Source organism: Musa acuminata, chromosome BXJ3-4 (genome assembly GCF_036884655.1).
Source record: "Musa acuminata AAA Group cultivar baxijiao chromosome BXJ3-4, Cavendish_Baxijiao_AAA, whole genome shotgun sequence".
Taxonomy (NCBI): domain Eukaryota; kingdom Viridiplantae; phylum Streptophyta; class Magnoliopsida; order Zingiberales; family Musaceae; genus Musa; species Musa acuminata.
Window position 1 is genome coordinate 44,402,615 of NC_088352.1, and position 20,337 is coordinate 44,422,951.

Genomic DNA, 20,337 nt, shown 5'->3' on the forward strand with positions numbered 1-20,337 from the left:
TAACATATTATTTTTTTATATTATATCATAGTATTTTATTTTTTGATATTACTAAAGACACTATTATAACTAGACTTTGATCCATAAGAAAAAAAAATAAAAGAAAAAAAAGATAGGTGATTGAGGATATTTCAGATATTAAAAAAAAGGTCAGAAAATTATGGAAATAGGAGGTGTTTATTAAAAAAATAGAAAAAAAAATTCTAAAAATTCACTCTATATTTATCTTTAATATAAAAATAAAAATAAAAACAAAGTAGAGGAAATGAAGTTGACTTTTCATGTAATGGCGACGAAGTCGTTTTGATTCTCTACAAAACTGATTTGATACATGTCATCCATCGCCTGCCCATGTGGAAAATGGCCACTGCCACAGTGGGTGGTCAGCTTTCCACCCCTATCTCGTCCATTGCGGTGGACGGTCCACAACTTGGAAAATGGAATACCACTCTGCTTGCTACCTTCCAACTCTCGTTTGCGTCACCCAACTGCTGCAGCATCGAAGGAAACTACGGCACACTACAATGCGGGCGGCTGCAAACTTATTTGACCGCATATGATTCATCCATTTTATTAGTGCGCTAAGAGTAGTCAAAGCGTTGAGCAATGCTGCCAACCAATAGGTTTTCACCGAGTTCATCTCAGTCTTTGGATTATTATCTTTGATCATTGTCTCTCTCCGCTATTCCAGAATCCACAGCTAAAGCAATTCCGTATGGGATATGCTATCTAACGCCTCTTTGAATTCTTCGATAGAAGTTTCGCAGAGTTGAACACCTTGATGAGTACTTGTCGTATGTCATTCGATGTTTTGCTGATAGTGTTCATCTGAACACCAAAGTCAATTGTTCAGATCATTTTGGAATGTCAGCAAAATGTGAGTAATGTGGCATTTTGTTCTTTGATGACGTTTCTAACAGTACCTCAAAGAAGTTGCCTCCCAAGGAAGGAAGTATGTACGACTAAATCTTTTGGTCAAAGTTAATTTAATGTGCCAATACGTACTCATCTTTCTTCTTCTTCTTCTTCTTCCCGTGGCTCTCCCTTTATTAAGCTTCTTGGGATGGATTTGAGTGTGGGATTGTGATGGAGTGGTTGGGCTGTTACTAGATCGATATCTCTGGCGGCAAATCCAATTTAAAATAATGGCCCTGCAGGAGTGCGACAAATGAACAAGATTTAGGTAGGTTTAGGAGGGATGGTGGGTAGTGTTCTTCCTTCCACCTTCTCTGCTTAATACGTGGGACCGTCGGGTGCCTTCTCTTTGTTGTGATCCCTCCCCTGTTTTGCTTTCTGTGGTTGGGAGAGAGTCGTCATCTACCTTTTTCTTTTAAGAGTTTGCATGCAACTGCTAAATAGGTTTACTTGTTGGATTTCCAAGTCGCTCTGTTCTGAAACCTGAGCTTTAGAAATTCTTATTGGCACACAAGAAATATATGCTGGTTGAGGGGACGAATTCCAGTGATCAACTTAATCGAGCAATTAGGACAGTGGCGATACAGGAAACCAAGCATGATGGTGGAGAAGGGAGCCTTCGATCAGGGGAAGGGCAAAGAAAGATGCGTACTGGTGGGGCTGCAGATGGATGCCAATGGCAAGGAGTTACTCAACTGGGCTATGAGCAGAGTAGCAGAGCAAGGCGACCGTGTCATGGCCGTCCATGTCTGCCGCGATTCAGGTACTATCTCGACAACCGTGAACTCCCCTGTTATCTACTTGAGCATAATCTCCTGATTCATGAATCAACTCTTGTTTCAGACCTCAAGAACACCACCACCCTTTCTCTGATCAGGCAGTTGGATGGGTATCTCGCAGCATACGATGGCTTCTGTGAGCTTAAGCAAGTGAGTCATCTTTTGCTTGCCTACTGATGCATTCGGGGAAACAATTATCCTGATTTGTAGCTTCTAGGTTGTTTTAGTTGGTCGGGTGTCAAGGGGGAACTCGATTCGTAAGGTCATGGTGAAGGAAGCCAAGCTCTGTGATGCCATGAAAGTTGTGGTCGGAGTAAACCAGCACTGCGCTTTGGTGTAGGTTTTAACATCTGCTTCCTGTTCCAATTGGATTGCAATCCAGTCGCCTTCACAAACCTGATCTCTTCCCCTTTCCTTCTTCGTTCAGGGGATCAGCTTCACTAGCTAAGTATTGTGCCAAGAAGCTCCCTCCAACCACTGCTGTAATTGCAATACAAGACGGAAAGATCGTCTTCGAAAGGGAAGTCGCTAAACCATCTCAAGGTATTGTTTTGTCATGCAAACTTCCTATAGTATATGACAACAAAAATTGATCCTCGAATCGATTTCTTTCATTGAATTCAGGAGAAGAACCAAGAACCTTGCATCCAAGCACCGTCATAAAACACAAAGCAATTAGCCCGAGTTCTACGAAGAAGGCAGATGTCGGAACCACAGTCCTAGCGCAGAAGAAGACGGCAGAAGCAAGGCTGGGCTGGCCCTTGCTGGGGAGAGGAGTACCAAAGCACCTGGAAGCATCGAGGGAAGAAGTTTCAAGGAAGATGTCTGTCGTCCAATGGGTCATGAACCTTCCGAATAGATCTCTGTCATTCACCACGCTGCAGCTGGATCTAATTCAGGAGCTGAAGACCATCCTCGGCCACACCAACTCCGATTGCAGATGGTTTCAATACGATGAACTTCGTAGTTCAACCAATCAGTTCTGTTCAGGTTCCTTCCGAAACGATATGCACTGCATCTTCACAGACTTGGTCATATAATCCTCCTCTTGACGATCAATTCCAATTCTGTAACAGGGAATGTGATCGGGAACGGAGGGAGCAGCCGAGTCTACAGAGGACGCCTTCCAAATGGCCGGCATGTAGCCATAAAATCGTCGAAGCTTTCCGAAGAAGCATCAAGGGATTTCCTTTCGGAGTTTAACATCATCACGAAGCTGGATCATAAGCTCATCGTTCCACTGATCGGCATCTGTGTTGAGGACAACACTCTTCTTTCGGTTTACAATTACTTCCCCACCGGAAGTTTAGAGGAAAACCTCCATGGTGAGATACAGATATTAATTTAATCTACACAGACCAGTCTCTCATTCGTCTTCAAAGGTTGACTTCAATCACATTGTTGTTTGGTGCTTGGCTTACAGGAAAGGATGCTGATTCTGCGCTCCCTTGGGACCTGAGATATAAGGTGGCGACTGGGGTTGCTGAGGCTCTCAGCTACCTGCACAATGGCTGTTCCAACCCAGTGGTAATTCACAGAGATGTGAAGTCCTCCAACATTCTGCTCACTGATGAATTCGAGCCTCAGGTAGCATCCATTAACCATTGATGAACCCTTCTATTTCAGTACCAGCTTTGACACAGCCTCATCCATGTAACAGTTATCTGATTTTGGCTTAGCTATCTGGGCACCGACAACTTCGACCTGCCTGACACACGACGATGTCGTCGGGACGTTTGGGTAAGTATCCGATTCTCCATGTTAAATTCATGCAGAGTAGCAGTGATTGATCTCATCGAAAGTGGTAAATGATGATATGAATCCATCGACAGATACCTTGCTCCAGAGTACTTCATGTATGGGAAGGTCAGCGACAAGATCGATGTCTTTGCTTTCGGTGTCGTTCTGCTTGAGCTGTTAACAGGAAGAAGACCAATCAGTGACGACAACCCTAAAGGCCAAGAAAGCTTGGTGATGTGGGTATGCACCTTCTCCTACGCGTGTTTTCCATTCTAACGCGAGAAGGAAAAGCTTATTTCGCACTGATCATGCAACTCTGAAATTTTCTGCTGATCTCGATCGATCATTCTGTTCGTAGGCGACACCGATACTAGAGAGAGGGGATTTCATGGAACTGTTGGATCCCAATGTAAGAGAGAACTATGATGAGGTCCAAATGAGAAGAATCGCTTTAGCTGCATCTCTTTGCACCACGAGGAGAGCGTGCCTTCGACCTCGGATGAGGGAGGCAAGTACAAGCCACGTACTTCCATTTGACTACTGCCAATTCCACTCCCTGTGTTCATCCTCATTGTGTCTCGTGACAGATACTGAGCCTTCTGCAAGGGGAAGAGGAAATCGAGGCATGGATAGGCTGCCACATCGATGCTACCTCGAACAGGTTGGATTGCCAGGATGATGAAGCTTTTCCATCTTCGAGCGTCGGGTCGCATATCGGCGTGGCATTGCTTGATGTTGATGAAGATGATGCATCACTCAGCAGCTTTGACCAGAGCAACCTTGGTTCTCTGGAAGAGTACCTGAGAGATCGGTGGAGCCGTTCCTCAAGCTTTGATTAGCCAACTCTTTCATTTTACTTTCTTCCGATTTGTATTCGAGTGGTTTATGAAATTGACTGCACAGTGCCAAAGCCATTAAGAATGGTGGCAGTTTTCGGATTGGAGAAACAATATAGAACGAGAGATTCATTAATAAGAGTCGAAATATCAGTGGGATTAGGACATCATAAAAGAAGACTCCCATCCATTAAGAATTCCTAATCGGCATCGGAGAAGACATCCCATCGCATTAAAATTCGCATGTGTCGGACTATAGGATCTGCTAAAACGACGACCACCATCTCTATATATAGAGAGAGGTCTCCCATACTCTCCTCCCCTATCTCTGCCGTCCCAACTGTGGTTGCAGCGTTGCGCCCTCGATATTGTGCCGGTCCTACTCGAGGTACGTCTCATACTAAAGGTATTATTGTTGATCGCCACCCCTTCTGTGTAAAGCCGCCTGCGGGTAGCGCCGCCGCCCGCCGGTCATTCTCTACAATCAGTAGTTCCCTAATACTCTTAATTTTCATATCAGTCTGTATTCCGAGGGTGTGATACCATCAAAATTTCTGCCATCAAGAGCTGTGATCCATGTTTGTGCAGCTGCAGGTTCATCAGTGATGTTATATCCTAACCTGTCGGATTCAACCATTGGATTGCACGCGTAGAAAATTTAGAATGAATAGATTGACTCGATTAATTTTTGGATAACCTTCGTGAATCGATTAGGTTACATAATAGCGATCCAATTTTATGATTACCTTAGGAACTAAAGGCTCATAAGTCTCTCAGATCTCTCTTACCCTCAAAGTTATCTTTTGGAACTCAGTGGTTGAATCAAATTTATGGTTAATACATTCAAATGATATGAGAAACTATTTAACTTATTGTATCATGTTTAGGGTGTTTGATTGAGCTGATTGCTCCATAGAAACTTCTTCTTTGTTTTTTACCAGTAATAAATAAAATAATTGCTCCATAGAAATTGATCTAACTAATGGAAGGGATCGAAGCGTATTGTCCGCTATAATAAGGATAAATATGAAAAAGGGATTAAATAATAGAGAAAGAAAAACTCATGGGAGTATTTATGGTTGCCATACCATCAAAGAAAAAGATAAATAGAATGCTTCTATGAAATATGAAAATTACTATTCTTATGATTACAAGCTTTTGTACATGTCTCAATTAACAATACAAGTAAGATATATAGATATAGTTAGTGGACAATATACAGTGGATCCAATAATAATAGGCTAATTTCAATTAATTTATAATCAATAATATCAAGAAGAAAAATGTATATGTACGACTAATAGAAATTATATATAGTAAATCCTATAACAATAATTTACAAATTATAATAAAATCACAATAAATAAAGAGTATATGGACATCATATTAACAATAAAAGTAAAAAAAAACTAATATATGGTTAATGGGTTATATATAATAGACTAATTATAATCAATTCACGGTCAAGATTATTAGGAAACAATCACCAACAAATATGCAAAGAAATCATCCTTCATGCCTCATATGATTTTTCTTTTTATTTTTTATATGATTTCTTTTAAATATGGCAAACAAATATGGGTTTTGTATGATGCCTTATGTGATTTTTCTTGATTAATTGGATTGAATTTATAACTTGTTTCCACTTCATTTTGGATTCATGTACCCAACACCCACATACTCCCTAATACTACTGAATCATTAGTGCAACTACAATCATTACCATGAGCCGAATTAGGATACTATGAAAGGAGAGTCCAAAAAATCGATAAAGCAAAGTTGTCCCACCACCTCAATATATAGAGCAAGCAATATTGTCTTATCTCATCATTCTAGAGGCATTGTACGATCTTGACGTCGTGTAGTGTTCCTTGGCTCTAAGAGGCACTTTTCCGATCCTTTTCTTTAGTTCGTATTATCAATCTTAGATCTTCTACAATCAAGGACGAGATGCTTGCACAGAGATATGATTTCGGATGTTTCACACATCATTCTTACACACACTCACATTAGAAAGAGATGATGCATTATTGTATTTTATGACTTCATAGGTAATCTCATCTTGTGGAACATAGCATGCTGTATAATGAGAAAGGTTAAGCGTTTATTTGTGATTAGTTTTACATGCTACATGATTATTTCTTGTATAAACTTGTGTTGAATATGATATAATTTGTTTGCCGCAGAAAAATGCATTAAGATTGATTTAGCCATCAGGAGTATATTAAACAAAACAATTAACAATATATATATATATATATATCAAGTCGTTGTGTGGGGTGTCTGATTTAGCTCTGCATCTTAGAGAAGGTGGTGTCCATCGTACGTATATCAACATGGCTTCTGAAGAGGGGAAGAAGATGATCACGTTGAAGAGCATGGATGGACAGGAGTTCCAGGTGGAGAAAGAAGCATGCGCGATCTCGGAGATGATCAAGTTTGTTTCCGATGACTGCGATACCGAAGACGTAATTCCTGTGGCCAACATCCGTGGGAATATCCTGGCAAAAGTCGTCGAGTACATGAAGAAGCATTTGGAATTCGCCTCCAAAAAGCGGAGTTCGGATGCTGGCAAGGAGATCGCGGAAGGTAACGAGGAGCTCGTGGACGTTGATGAGGAGATCAAGGCATGGAACAATGACTTCATCAAGGACGTCGATACAGACACCCTCTACTTCCTATTGATCGTAAGTGTCTGCCTTGTTTCTTATAAGAATATAGTGTTGCAGGTATATAGAGGAGAGACTGAGATTGATGGATGACACATTGGTGAACCTGCAGGCATCCGACTACTTGAGCATCAAAGGCTTGCTGGATTTAGGTGTTAAGAAGGCTGCAGACCTAATAAGGGGGAAATCACCCGAGCAGATCCGCACTACCTTTAATATACAGAATGATTTCACCCCCGAGGAAGAGGCTGAGTTCAGAAAAGAGTATTCATGGGTTTTTGATGAAGAGATATAGTTGATCACTCACTCTATATCATTGTCTTGTAGTTCACTGGCTTGACTATATATTTTATGTATGACCCACAAGTACTTGTCATTACAAGGTGGTCACAAGATGAACCAGTGTTGTCCTGATTTAAAATTATGATATTTGTTTAGATCAAATCGGTTTATTTATTTATTTTTGGAATTGTCAAGTACTTTTTGTGCATTATACTTTTGCCATTTTTAGTTGTTATTTTGGTCTTGAAGAATTCTTAGTCACAACTAGAATAGAAATGGTAAATTAATAATTATATATTTATACACATATTAATCTGGCCAACAATATAATCTATTGGAATACAATCATTGAAGTGGGAAGGAAGAATAGCCAAACTGGTTTGGGTCCTTAGAAATCAAAGTCATGTATTTGTATATATCAAATCATGGATCATGGAAGTGAATGTAATTGATTTATACTTTCTTTTATTGATTCTAATCTAAAAAATAAGTGTTGCCGTAAACTAAACTCCTGCATACTTTTTTTGTGAGTCAAGGTTTGGAATTCAAAGCCTCATTGACCCAATGAAAACAAACACTCCAACATAATGGAAGAGATTCTTATTCATGGGTGAATTCTCAAAAAAAGCGGCAGGTGAAAGAAATAGTTCGTTGATGCGTGGTCACGTGTTCTGACCCGAATTAATCGAGTTGGACAAATTCAAAACGTAGCTACCGCTCTCTCCCGATTTCATCATCAGCATTCGTTACTCAGACTTGTCTCTAAGAAATGACAGTTTGTGTTTTACCTTCTAAACCTCCCTCAGAGATTGGTGGTGTAGTATAACGGAGACTTCCCCATCTCTCAGCGCAAACCCCCAAGGCACGAGCAACCAAAGATGAGGGCTTCTCCGACGTATCCTTGTAACTGTATCCTCTTGCCGCTACTTTTCCTCTTTTACTTGGAGACTGGCGCAACGAACGTCCATGATCAGAGCTGTAGCCCTGGTGATCTCAGAGCACTCTATGCTTTCGCACGCAGCCTCGACAGAGGAATCCGCGACTGGCCGGCTGCTAACTCCACCCGCTGCTGCGGTTGGCCCGGTGTCCGCTGTGCTCTGTTCTCGCTTAGCGCCGTAAGAGTCGTCGGTCTCGATCTGTCGGGGAAGGGCCTCGAAGGCGTCCTCTCACCACCCCTGGCTGGTTTGGACAAGCTGACCTTCCTCAACCTCTCAAGCAACTCCTTCCGAGGCTCCATCCCGCCGGAGCTGCTCCGCTTGAAGCTCTTGGAGGTGCTCGACCTCAGCAACAACCACTTGTCGGGAGAGTTGCCACCGGGTATAGGCAACCTCTCGAACCTGTCCCGTTTGGTTGTCTCCAGCAACGGATTTACCGGGAACATTCCTGATGTGTTTCACGACCTGCGAAAGCTCGAGGTCCTCTCCGCCAAATCTAATGGATTTATCGGCCGACTGCCATCTTCGCTGTCCTCCTGTTCGATGCTTACGGTGCTTGATTTATTTAACAATTCGCTTGGCGGTCGCATCGACCTCGACTTTCGACGATTCGATCGTCTTACCACCCTCAACCTCGGATGGAATAGTTTGCACGGGCTCATCCCCGAGGCTCTCTCTTCTTGCAAGGCATTGAAGATCTTGAATCTGTCTCGAAACAACCTTAGCGGACAGGTCCCAGAGAAGCTCTGCAGACTTCGGTCCCTCTCCTTCTTGAATCTGGATTCCAATAGCCTCTCCAATCTCTCGCAGGCTTTAGGAGTTCTTCAGGGGTGCCATAACCTGAGGGTTCTTGGTCTTGCCTCGAACTTCCAAGGTGAGGAAATGCCGACGACCGGAATCCGGGGATTCCAAAGATTGCGTGCCATGAGCATCGGTTATTGTGCTTTGACTGGTCGTATCCCCTCATGGCTGAGGAATTGCGAAGAGTTGAGAGTTCTGGGTTTACCATGGAACCGTTTGACCGGAGAAATACCGTCATGGTTTGGAAGGTTTGATCATCTCTTTTTGTTGGACTTGGCAAATAACTCGCTCTACGGGGAGATCCCTGCTTCCTTGGCAGAGCTAAAGAGCCTTACGTCAGAGATTCCTCCGCAGGATGGCGTTGACTTTTCCATTGAATTCCCGTTCTTTGGATGGAGCAGCAATCAGCAGATTCTTGAGCCACTTGAGAATCAACAGATGTATAAACATTATACAGACTTTCCACCAGCAGTGATTTTGAGTTATAACAGATTGAATGGATCAATTTTGAAGGAGTTTGGAAATCTGAGGTACCTTCATCGGCTGGATCTAAGTCGGAACAATTTGTCAGGTTCCATTCCAGAAGAACTGTCAAACATGGTCAATTTGGAGAGGTTGGATTTGTCTTTCAACAATTTGTCAGGGAGCATTCCATCCTCCCTCACCGGGCTTTCTTTTCTTTCCTTTTTCAGTGTAGCTTTCAATCACATACGAGGACTAATTCCAATTGGAGGTCAGTTCTCGACCTTCCCCTGTTCTAGCTTCGAAGGAAATCCAGGTCTCTACAGTGATTCGTTGCATTTCTGCGAACCTGTGAAGGAAACGTATCCGAAGGAAGGTGATGTCGATGAAGATAAAATTGCTTTCATGGGGTTGCCATTTGCCATTGGAATGGCATCAGGCTTTGTGTTTATCGTTTACGTTTTGATGTGTTGTTGGTAATTATGATTACCTAAGAGATCCATGGCTTAAGTAGTCTATCGGATATATATATATATATATATATATATATATATATATATATATATATATATATAGTTCCTGCCAGATAGAGATGTGTACTCTTAACCTAAATGAAATTAACTGTAATATTTTTTAGTATACTGTAAATATTATATGATTCAATGATAGCATTACATCCTTCTCTCTGGTACGTTCCTTCTCCTCATATAAATCTCCTTTTCTTTACAGTATTGATTTTTGTGTGGTCGATCAATCAGTGGATTCGTATGGCTTAATAGTGCGTTAGAAAAAAGATATAATACTCTCAGATTATATAGTCTTATTTAATTTGATAAGATATATTATAAATTTAATTAATTTTAATTATTATTTTCTATCATTTGAAAAATAAATTAATTATGAGTTAAGATTCCGAGTAAATTGTGATGCGAGTACTCTCATAATTATTTATAATAAATTTTTATTATCGTTTATAAATAAATAAGACTTCTTACGTACTTAATACGTAATGTGATAAAGTACAGAAGAATAATTATAAATCATCTCTCATCTTCGCTTAGTCTTTATTCTAGTGGATAGGAATAGAAAAAATTGTAAATCTAGTTTTTTTGCAAATCAGTATTACTGTAACTTTTAAATTGGATGATAATGCAGTTGTAAATCATATAAAGATTTTCTGAATAGCTTTGAAAGATATACATATCTAAACTTCGATATATAGTTATTTAATCTTAGTTCTTATCAATAAATTTTTTTTATATAATAGAAGCATGATTATAATTTTATATTTACAATTAGTATTAGAGCCGCATGTTTTAAAATTAAAATAAACTAGATCATAAAGAAATTTTAGATCTATTTATGTGATTAGATATATTCATCTTTTAAATCATTATTTTAATCTCTAATTAATATTATTATTGAATTAATATGTGATGTATTACGTTTGATTTCTGAATCTATTCCTCTATGCTTCTTGCCTATTTACGGGCGATGTAACACGAGTAAAACCATGATTGTATGTTACACTTATTTCTTCGATGGGTTGCCATCGGTAGCTTAATGTCGGCTAGAGCACTATTGAGGGTTGCAATCTTCGATGGTTGTTGGACTAGTGATGAGCAATAGCGACACAAATGGTAGTATTGTTTCATGCAATGATGATTGCTTATGTGCATCAACCTAGGTGACAGTTATCGTTGTGACAACCTACCTTAGTTGTTGGCACTACACACATAGAGGTGCTACTATGTGCAGCATATCAGCAAGGCAGTAGCCCTATCGGGTGTTGCTACCTTTGATGAGCGATTGTTGCAATGCTGTTGCGACGTCATTTGCTATCCACTACTAGTCATAAGTGGTATGCATGTGAGTTAGTGATGACACGTGTGACATAATACGTATTTTTTTTATTATATTATTTAATATTTTATCACTATATATATATATATATATGTATATGTGTACATATATATAATGTCAATGGAATTGTGCAATGGGAATCATATCGTGATGAGATCACAATAACAAGACCGATTCACCTTTAAACAGATACCATAAATAATCCTATTTATAGGTTACTCGAGAGGGACATCGAGATAACCGAACAGATTGGTGTACTGTATATCCATACATATGATGGAAACGGCTGGTCTCATAACTACTCATGTGGGGACACTAGAGATACAGTGCAGGTACTCGTTAGAGAATGAGTTCAATGATTGATCTGCTCACAGAATGCTAGATGATTAATGATACCTTATTGTCAGACAATGATTTCATAGTTCTAGTGATATATCTAGTCCTTAGACTTAAGATACCATGGATGTATTGTATAAATAATTCACTCTTTGATACTATACTTATATGTCTGAAAGTTCCAGATCTAGCACAACTGGTCATCGAGAGTGGCAACCAACTTTACAAGAGCTATTGAGTGTTCATAAAAGATCATTCATCTCGGTGTCATGAGAGAAATATCTCATGTATTCTTGCTCAGATAAATCTCTGGCTAGGGTCATTCGGATTAAGAGAGAAAGAGTTCTCCGAGAGAATCCAATTATAACGAGACTCAAGTAGAAACCGTATGAGTCTCACAGTAACATGCCCAATATATGGTCTCTAGGGTATTAGAATGATAAGGAATTATAGGTATATAGTAACTAAGGACAAATAGGTCCAAAGGATTGGATTCCATTGTATCGTCTAAGGACTGCAGCATAGTGGCTCAGTACATCCGCAATCGATGAGTCGAGTGAATTATTATGGAGTTAATAATTCACTAAACCAGAAAGAGTTCTGGCATATATGACTCACGACCAGCTCGCTATTGGGTCTAAAGGGTCACACGTATATGATAAGTTTTACGACGAGTAGAGGTTCAGATATAAGATATCCGCTTGAACCCATATCTTATTGGATATCCAATATGCCCCTAAATTATTGGATCCTATGGATGAGATCTAATAAGAGCCAATAAGAGATTATTGGATAGAGATCTACTAATATAAGAGGCTTGGATAGTTGGATGGAGATCTAATACCCCATATGACAGAATTTATTAGGGTTAAGTTGACAATGAACCTCTATAAATATGAGGAAACCAAAGACTCGTAAGCTAGAGTTTTCTTGGTTTCCATCTCCTATTCTCCTCCTTAGATAGCAAGTGTGAAGATTTGGGCAACGATTCGAGGAGCATCGTCATAGCCCTGCTGTGTGGATCGCCGCTAGAGAAGAGGGCGTTTAACCTGTTGAATCTCGGATTTTGATGATGAAGTCAATTGTCATTTGTTGTCTAATCCATATGTTGAGATAAGTGTGCAGGATTAACTATAATGAAAGTAAGACATGTAGCAGGAGTTACGTCGGAGTCAAGACTATGATCACGTTGGGGGTTCGAGAGTTTGATGGAAGTCCGGACGGTCGTCGGAGGTTCTGCGGGAACAAATCGAAGAAGTCCATGAGTTTGCCGGAAGTCTATCGGAGCATCGCCGAGGGTTCGTCGGATGTTCGCCGAAAGTTCGTCAGAAGCTTGCCGGAAGAAACGATTGACGCACCGGAGCAAGTTGCAGTAAATGTCTTAAAAATATCATAGTTAGCATGATGATTAAGTTAGAAATAGGAGGTGATCCCATTAACTTAATCTTGGGGCAATTGGGCCCTTGACAGACCCAAATTAGACTGAATGGATCAACCCATTCAGACCCAGATTTCCTGGCTGACAGTGGCACCGCCTAAGAGCTCAGTCTCCTAGGAAAGCTGGGCGGTGGTACCGCCTGGGCTCAGTCTCCGAGCGAGGCTAGGCGGTGGCACCGCTCAGGAGCTCAGTCTTCGAGCAAGGCTGAGCGACGGTACCGCCCCTGTCAGGCGATGGTACCACCTGAGCTCGGTCTCCAAGCTCTGCCAGTAATGGCGGTGGTACCGCCAGACCCCGAAAATTCGAGAGATGACAGATTTGAGCTTCAAATTCAAACCTGTTTGGGGCCTATATATACCCCACCCTTTCATGCATAAAAGAGCACTGAAATCTTAATCTTACTCTGTGATTTTTAGAGCTCAAAAGTGTTGTAAAGGCCAAAAGTTCTTCTCCCTCTTTTCTTCCGAGTTTTGATCATTCAAGAGAGGAGTAAAAAATCTGCAAGGGTTATCTCTTAAGCCCGTCAAAAGGAGTGAAACTGTAAAAGAGTGGTTGGCCTTCACCTATTGAAGGAAGGCCTCTAATGGACGTCGATAACCTCATCGGAGGAGGAAGCCAAAAGTGGATATAGGTCAAGATTGACCGAACCACTCTAAATCTCAGTTTGCATTTACATTATGTTATCTATCTTAACTGTAAACTACCTCCATAGTTTTACTTTAACTACACTTCGCTTGATCTTAAGTTAAAGTAATTTCTGAATCGGCTTTCATACTGAAATCGTTTTTATCGTACGAACGTCGTTTTAAATCGTCGAAAGTTTTCCGTTGTACTAATTCACACACACACACCCCCTCTTAGTGCTCTTGATCCTAACATAACCTCCTTCATCCACTCCTATAGATTTGTAGGGTTCTAGGAATATACGATCTCCCTAGGTAAAATACTATCTCGTTTTAAGTTTTACAGATTTTATGTACCAATCTTCGTATGACGATGAACACATCATTAGAAAATTTGAAGTTTTTGTTTTCTATTTTTCCACTACGCATATGATGTCGCCCCTAAATTTTCCTATATCCATGACTGACATCAATGGGACATTGGAGGCTAGGGTCACCCAATGGCTACGCAGCGACTATATGGGTCGCTTGTCAACTACAGACACATGCGCAACTAATAAGAACTTGCGACGATGATAGCCTCACGTTTGAGAACAATCATGCATGGGCACGATAGAATACCATGATAGTCTTAGGGACCATCAATGGATTGTGAAAGGAGTCCGAGCAAGAGGCGTACAAGCGATGGACAACCTTGCACCATCGCAACCGTATCCCACACGTAAAATGCGACACTTGAGAAAGAACAAAAATGGATTAGAGTTTTCACACACATTAAAAGATTAGTTTCTTCTTCTAATTTTTTTAATTTCAATGTTTGTGGACAATTCTACAATTCAGAAATTATATATTTTCAATATATGTTCTAATAAAATTATAGTTTCACTCTTGAGAAATCAAATATTTTTTAATATTCTCAATTATAAAATTGACCTATTTGACTTGTATTAATCAAATTTTACTTATAGCCCGATCTTAACCTAATTTTTAATCAACCTATTTCTAAATTAGATTTTTGATTGAACCTAATTTTGATTATTTTAATTGATTTAACTATTGGGTCTAATATAGACAACTCAATTTTGACTCAATTTTGAGATATTCAATTGAATAAAACTGATTTGTCCATTTAGATTATTTATTAAATTTTAAGAAAATTATAAATTATAAACTTATGATATTTGCTAGATCAAATCGGTTTTGTGAATTGTACTTTTGTCATTTTTAGTTGTTATTTTGGTCAGAAAGTACTCTTAGTCAAAACAAGAAGAGAAATGATAAATTAATAATTTATTGTATATATATATACATACATATATATATATATATACATACATATATATATATATACATATATATATATATACATACATATATATATATATACATACATATATATATATATACATATATATATATATATATATACATACATATATATATATATATACATATATATATATATATATATATATATATATATATATACATGGGTGGACCAATTCAAAACGTAGCTAACACGCTCTCCCGACTTCATCATCAGCATTCGTTACTCAGACTAGTCTCCAAGAAATGACAGTTTGCGTTTTATCTTCTAAACCTCCCTCAGCGATTGGTGGTGTATAGCGGAGACTTCCCCATCTCTCAGCGCAAACCCCGAAGGCACGAGCAACCAAAGATGAGGGCTTCTGCGACGTATCCTTGTAATTGTATCCTCTTACTGTTACTGTTCCTCTTCTACTTGGAGACTGGCGCAACGAACGTCCATGATCAGAGCTGTAGCCCTAGTGATCTCAGAGCACTCTATGCTTTCGCACGCAGCCTCGACAGAGGAATCCGCGACTGGCCTGCTGCTAACTCCACCCACTGCTGCGGTTGGCCCGGTGTCCGCTGTGCTCTGTTCTCGCTTAGCGCCGTAAGAGTCGCCGGTCTCGATTTGTCGGGGAAGGGCCTCGACGGCGTCCTCTCACCATCCCTGGCTGGTTTGGACAAGCTGACCTTCCTCAACCTCTCAAGCAACTCCTTCCGAGGCTCCATCCCGCCGGAGCTGCTCCGCTTGAAGCTCTTGGAGGTGCTCGACCTCAGCAGCAACCACTTGTCGGGAGAGCTGCCACCGGGTATAGGCAACCTCTCGAACCTGTCCCGTTTGGTTGTCTCCAGCAACGGATTTACCGGGAACATTCCCGATGTGTTTCACGACCTGCGAAAGCTCGAGGTCCTCTCCGCCAAATCTAATGGATTTGTCGGCCGACTGCCAACTTCGCTGTCCTCCTGCTCGATGCTTACCGTGCTTGATTTATGGAACAATTCGCTTGGCGGTCGCATCGACCTCGACTTTCGACGACTCGATCGTCTTACCACCCTCAACCTCGGATGGAATAGGTTGCAGGGGATCATCCCCGAGGCTCTCTCTTCTTGCAAGGCATTGAAGATCTTGAATCTGTCTCGAAACAACCATAGCGGACAGGTCCCAGAGAAGCTCTGCAGACTTCGGTCCCTCTCCTTCTTGAATCTGAATGTCAATATCCTCTCCAATATCTCGCAGGCTTTAGGAGTTCTTCAGGGGTGCCATAACCTGAGGGTTCTTGCTCTTGCCTCGAACTTCCAAGGTGAGGAAATGCCGACGACCGGAATCCGGGGATTCCAAAGATTGCGTGCCATGAACATCGGTTATTGTGCTTTGACTGGTCGTATCCCCTCATGGCTGAGGAATTGCGAAGAGTTGAGAGTTCTGGGTTTACCATGGAACCGTTTGACTGGAGAAATACCGTCATGGTTTGGAAGGTTTGATCATCTCTTTTTGTTGGACTTGGCAAATAACTCGCTCGACGGGGAGATCCCTGCTTCCTTGGCAGAGCTAAAGAGCCTTATGTCAGGGATTCCTCCGCATGATGGCGATGATTCTTCCATTGAATTCCCGTTCTATGGATGGAGCAGCAATCAACAGATTCTCGACGGACTGAAGTATAAACATTATACAGACTTTCCACCAGCAGTGAATTTGAGTTATAACAGATTGAATGGATCAATTTTGAAGGAGTTTGGAAATCTGAGGTACCTTCATCAGCTGGATCTAAGTCGGAACAACTTGTCAGGTTCCATTCCAGAAGAACTGTCAAGCATGGTCAATTTGGAGAGGTTGGATTTGTCTTTCAACAATCTGTCAGGGAGCATTCCATCCTCCCTCACCGGGCTTTCTTTTCTTTCCTTTTTCAGTGTAGCTTTCAATCACTTACGAGGACTAATTCCAATAGGAGGTCAGTTCTCGACCTTCCCCTGTTCTAGCTTCGAAGGAAATCCAGGTCTCTACAGTGATTCGTTGCCTTTCTGCGAACCTGTGAAGGCAACGTATCCGAAGGAAGGTGGTGTCGATGAAGATAAAATTGCTTTCATTTGGTTGCCATTTTCCATTGGAATGGCATCAGGTTTTGTGTTTATCGTTTACGTTTTGATGTGTTGCTGGCAATTATGATTACCTAACAGATCCAAGGATTAAGTAGTCTACCGGATATATATATATACTAAATGAAATTAACTGTAATTTTGCATAATTTATTTTGGTATACTGTAAATAATGTATGATTGAATGACAGCATAACATCCTTCTTTTTTTGTACATTCCTTCTCCCCGTATAAATCTTCTTTTCTCTATTGTATTAATTTTTTTGTCTGTGGTCGATCGATCAGATTCATATGGCTTAACGGTGTGTCAGATAAAAGATATAACACCGTTTGATTGTACAATCTTATTTAATTTGATATGATATATTATAAATTTAATTAAATTTTAATTATTATTATCAATCAATAAAAAAAATTAATTATGATAAGATTTTATAAAAGTTAAATGTGATGAAAGTACTTTCGTAATTATTTATTTTGATCATTTGCTCTCGTATATAAATAGATAAGTCCCCGTAGACTCAATAAGTAATATGAAAAGTTACATATCTTTTCTAATCTTTCTTTATTCCCTATTTTATTACTTATAGTGATATTATGAAAAGATAAAAATAGAAAAGAAGACGAGTCTAGTTTTCTTTACATATTGATATTACTGTAACTTTTGAATCCGACGATATGCATACAAATCATATAAAGATTTTTTGAATGATATTAAAAGATAAACACGTTTAAACTTCGATATATAGTCATTTGATCTTAGTTCTTAGTATTAAATTTTTTTATTATAATAAAAATATGATTATAATTTTTATATTTATAATTGATATCAAAGTCATATATTTTGAATTAAAATAAACTAGATCATAAAAGAAATTTTAAATCTATTTATGTGATTAAATATATTCATCTTTTAAATTATTATTTTAATATTTAGTTAATATTATTATTAAATTAATCTTTGATGTATTATGTTCGATCTCTGAATCTATTCCTCCCTGCTCCAAGCAAGCCAACATGGGTGAAACCATGACAAAAGTATGCTAGTCATAATTATTGGATGGGTCGCCATTGACAGCTCGATGTCGGCGGCAATAAGTAACTCGGGGTGCGCTAAAGGAAATGAAAGCAATGTAGCAGTGATGTTAGCTTACTCTAGAATGTGCATCTCATAATCAACGAGCAACGGGGCGAGAGCAAGCAAGGACAAGACAGAGCTTATGGGAGTTTTGGAGTAATAAGTGATGAAGTTACTCTATTATGGAATGTGCAACTTGGACTACTACTCCACAAGGAAAGGGAAACCTGTCAATCAGGCTAAGGTCAATCAAGCCAATCAAGAACAGAACTTGATTCACCCCCAACAGCACTGGAAACTGGAGATGAAACTATAACTGGAACACGAACTGACCGACAAAGAGCCTAAGCGGAACCCTCACTCACTGATAAACTGATTTGACTTTGGGATCTTAAAGCTACCTATCTCTCTTTGGTTACAGACTTGTATAAAAGGTCAGTTGACTTATCTTCTGTTAGTGAGTAGTGCTACAAGAGCTTTCGATTCGCTAATAACTCTATCTAGTGGGAATTGAATCATTTCTCTATTTTCGTAAACTGTTAATTCAACTGACCCTTCCCGTTAGGGCAACGATTCATTCTGAAACTGCTATTTATCCTCCACTTCCCTGTCCCGCTTCTAAGCTTGCAGTTGACTTTCGAACTCGACTTGAAGAAGCACCAAAAGAGCTGACTCTCCTTGCGCCAACACCGACCGCTGATTCTCTAGTAAACAACACTCGAACGTAGCTTGCTGAACCGCTTACCGCCTACTTTGACACCGCTAGCTACTTGGGCACTCTCTTCGGCTTCGGCTGATGATCTTTATTCTTCTCCTACTCCGGATATCTCTTCCTCTCCTGACAATCGAACAACAACTTCTTTTGTTCCTACTCCTCGGTTTGCTTCTTTCTATCTGCCCGACGGTCTGTCTATCTTATAGGCTTCTGTTTTAGATAAACAAATATGGGCTTATGAACACTAACCTGACACCGACACCTCTCTTTGATCGATATTTCGCTTTCCGAACACACCCTGGGCGCAGACAATTGGCTTTTTCTTTCTTTGTAGTAGTAGTGGTTTTTGGACAGTGATTTCTAAGAGTAGGGAAGAAGGATGAAATACGAGCTAAAGCTTACATAGCAGCGGACAATTGGACAGCCGATATAGTAGGGGGTTTCCAGGACGTATTGCACTTGTCACTTCTCACTTACGATATAGTAACGCTTGTTCTTCACCCGTTCTGCCCACATCAAATTTGGTTCATAGAGCATTTGGAAATACGTTATAAGTAGTAGTTATGAGTAGTCCTGTGTTCGTAGCTTTGAAGCACGGTGTCATGGAGAGAAGAGATGTTCTGTTCTTGACTTTACTTACCTTAGTGGGCGGTTCTTCAAGTGGAGTCATTGTCGAGGGAAGTCATCAATTACTGCTGGCAAGGAAGGGTAGGCGCTAAACATATTCCTTAAGTTTGAGGTTCTATTCAACGCTTGAAAGAAGACATATTTCATGATTTGTTTGACTTGACCTCCATTGGTCATCGGCAATCATGGGCAATTACTACACAAATGGCTGCATTGCTGCATGCAGCGACGACTGCTTGTGTGCAGCAGCCCGAGAGACAGTAAACGCTATGACAACCTACCTGAGTCACTAGCACTACACAAGTAGTAACAAGAAGGCAGTCACCCTGTTGGGTGCTGCTACCTTTGACCAGCGATTGTAGCAATGCACAATCGTAAGGGTCACTTGTTAATTGTGAATACATGCACAATCGATACTAACTTATGCGACGATGATAGTCGCGTGTGTGAGAATGATCATGTGTGGGCACGATGGAATGTTACGATAGCTGTAGGGGTCATCGATCGACCACAAAGAGAGTTCGGGCTAACAACACACAAACGACAAACGATTATGCATCATGGCAACCATAGCCATCATGCAAGCGGCGACAATTGATAAAAAAAAAAGATTAGGGTTTTCTCACACATTAAAAGATTATTTTAATCTTTTTTTTTTAATTCCAATTGATGTTTCCTTGACAATTTCACCCTTAAGAAATTATATATTTTCAATATATGTCCTGATAAAATTATAGTTTTACTCTTCAAAAATTATTTTTTTCCCAATATTCTCAATTATAAAATTGACCAATTTGACTTGTTTTAATTAAACTTTACTTAAAGCCCAATCTTAG

General features: G+C 40.0%; 4 protein-coding genes across 5 annotated transcripts; all 4 read left to right on the forward strand.

Annotated features, from left to right (window-relative positions):
- Positions 1–1,266: 1,266 nt before the first annotated feature.
- Positions 1,267–4,344, forward strand: LOC135635534 (protein kinase STUNTED-like). 2 transcript variants are annotated; one of them, XM_065146653.1, is made up of 11 exons: positions 1,267–1,678; positions 1,759–1,844; positions 1,912–2,030; positions 2,122–2,237; positions 2,319–2,684; positions 2,771–3,019; positions 3,118–3,281; positions 3,355–3,434; positions 3,527–3,674; positions 3,793–3,942; positions 4,022–4,344. In XM_065146653.1, exons 1-11 carry the CDS (start codon positions 1,513–1,515, stop codon positions 4,271–4,273), a joined length of 1,896 nt encoding a protein of 631 aa, XP_065002725.1. In that variant the 5' UTR covers positions 1,267–1,512; the 3' UTR covers positions 4,274–4,344. The 2 variants fall into 2 exon arrangements, with proteins under 2 accessions (XP_065002725.1, XP_065002727.1); XM_065146655.1 differs by having other exon boundaries at positions 1,631–1,678; positions 1,922–2,030.
- A 2,262-nt stretch (positions 4,345–6,606) lies between these two features.
- LOC135636444 (SKP1-like protein 1A) lies at positions 6,607–7,234 on the forward strand. Its single transcript, XM_065148133.1, has 2 exons — positions 6,607–6,957; positions 7,052–7,234. Exons 1-2 carry the CDS (start codon positions 6,607–6,609, stop codon positions 7,232–7,234), a joined length of 534 nt encoding a protein of 177 aa, XP_065004205.1.
- An 825-nt stretch (positions 7,235–8,059) lies between these two features.
- Positions 8,060–9,899, forward strand: LOC135636445 (phytosulfokine receptor 1-like). Its single transcript, XM_065148134.1, has one exon. The coding sequence runs from the start codon at positions 8,100–8,102 to the stop codon at positions 9,897–9,899; it is 1,800 nt and encodes a 599-aa protein (XP_065004206.1). The 5' UTR covers positions 8,060–8,099.
- A 5,328-nt stretch (positions 9,900–15,227) lies between these two features.
- On the forward strand, positions 15,228–17,300 carry LOC103983423 (phytosulfokine receptor 1-like). Its single transcript, XM_009400637.3, has one exon. The coding sequence runs from the start codon at positions 15,358–15,360 to the stop codon at positions 17,149–17,151; it is 1,794 nt and encodes a 597-aa protein (XP_009398912.2). The 5' UTR covers positions 15,228–15,357; the 3' UTR covers positions 17,152–17,300.
- The last annotated feature ends 3,037 nt before the right edge of the window (positions 17,301–20,337 follow it).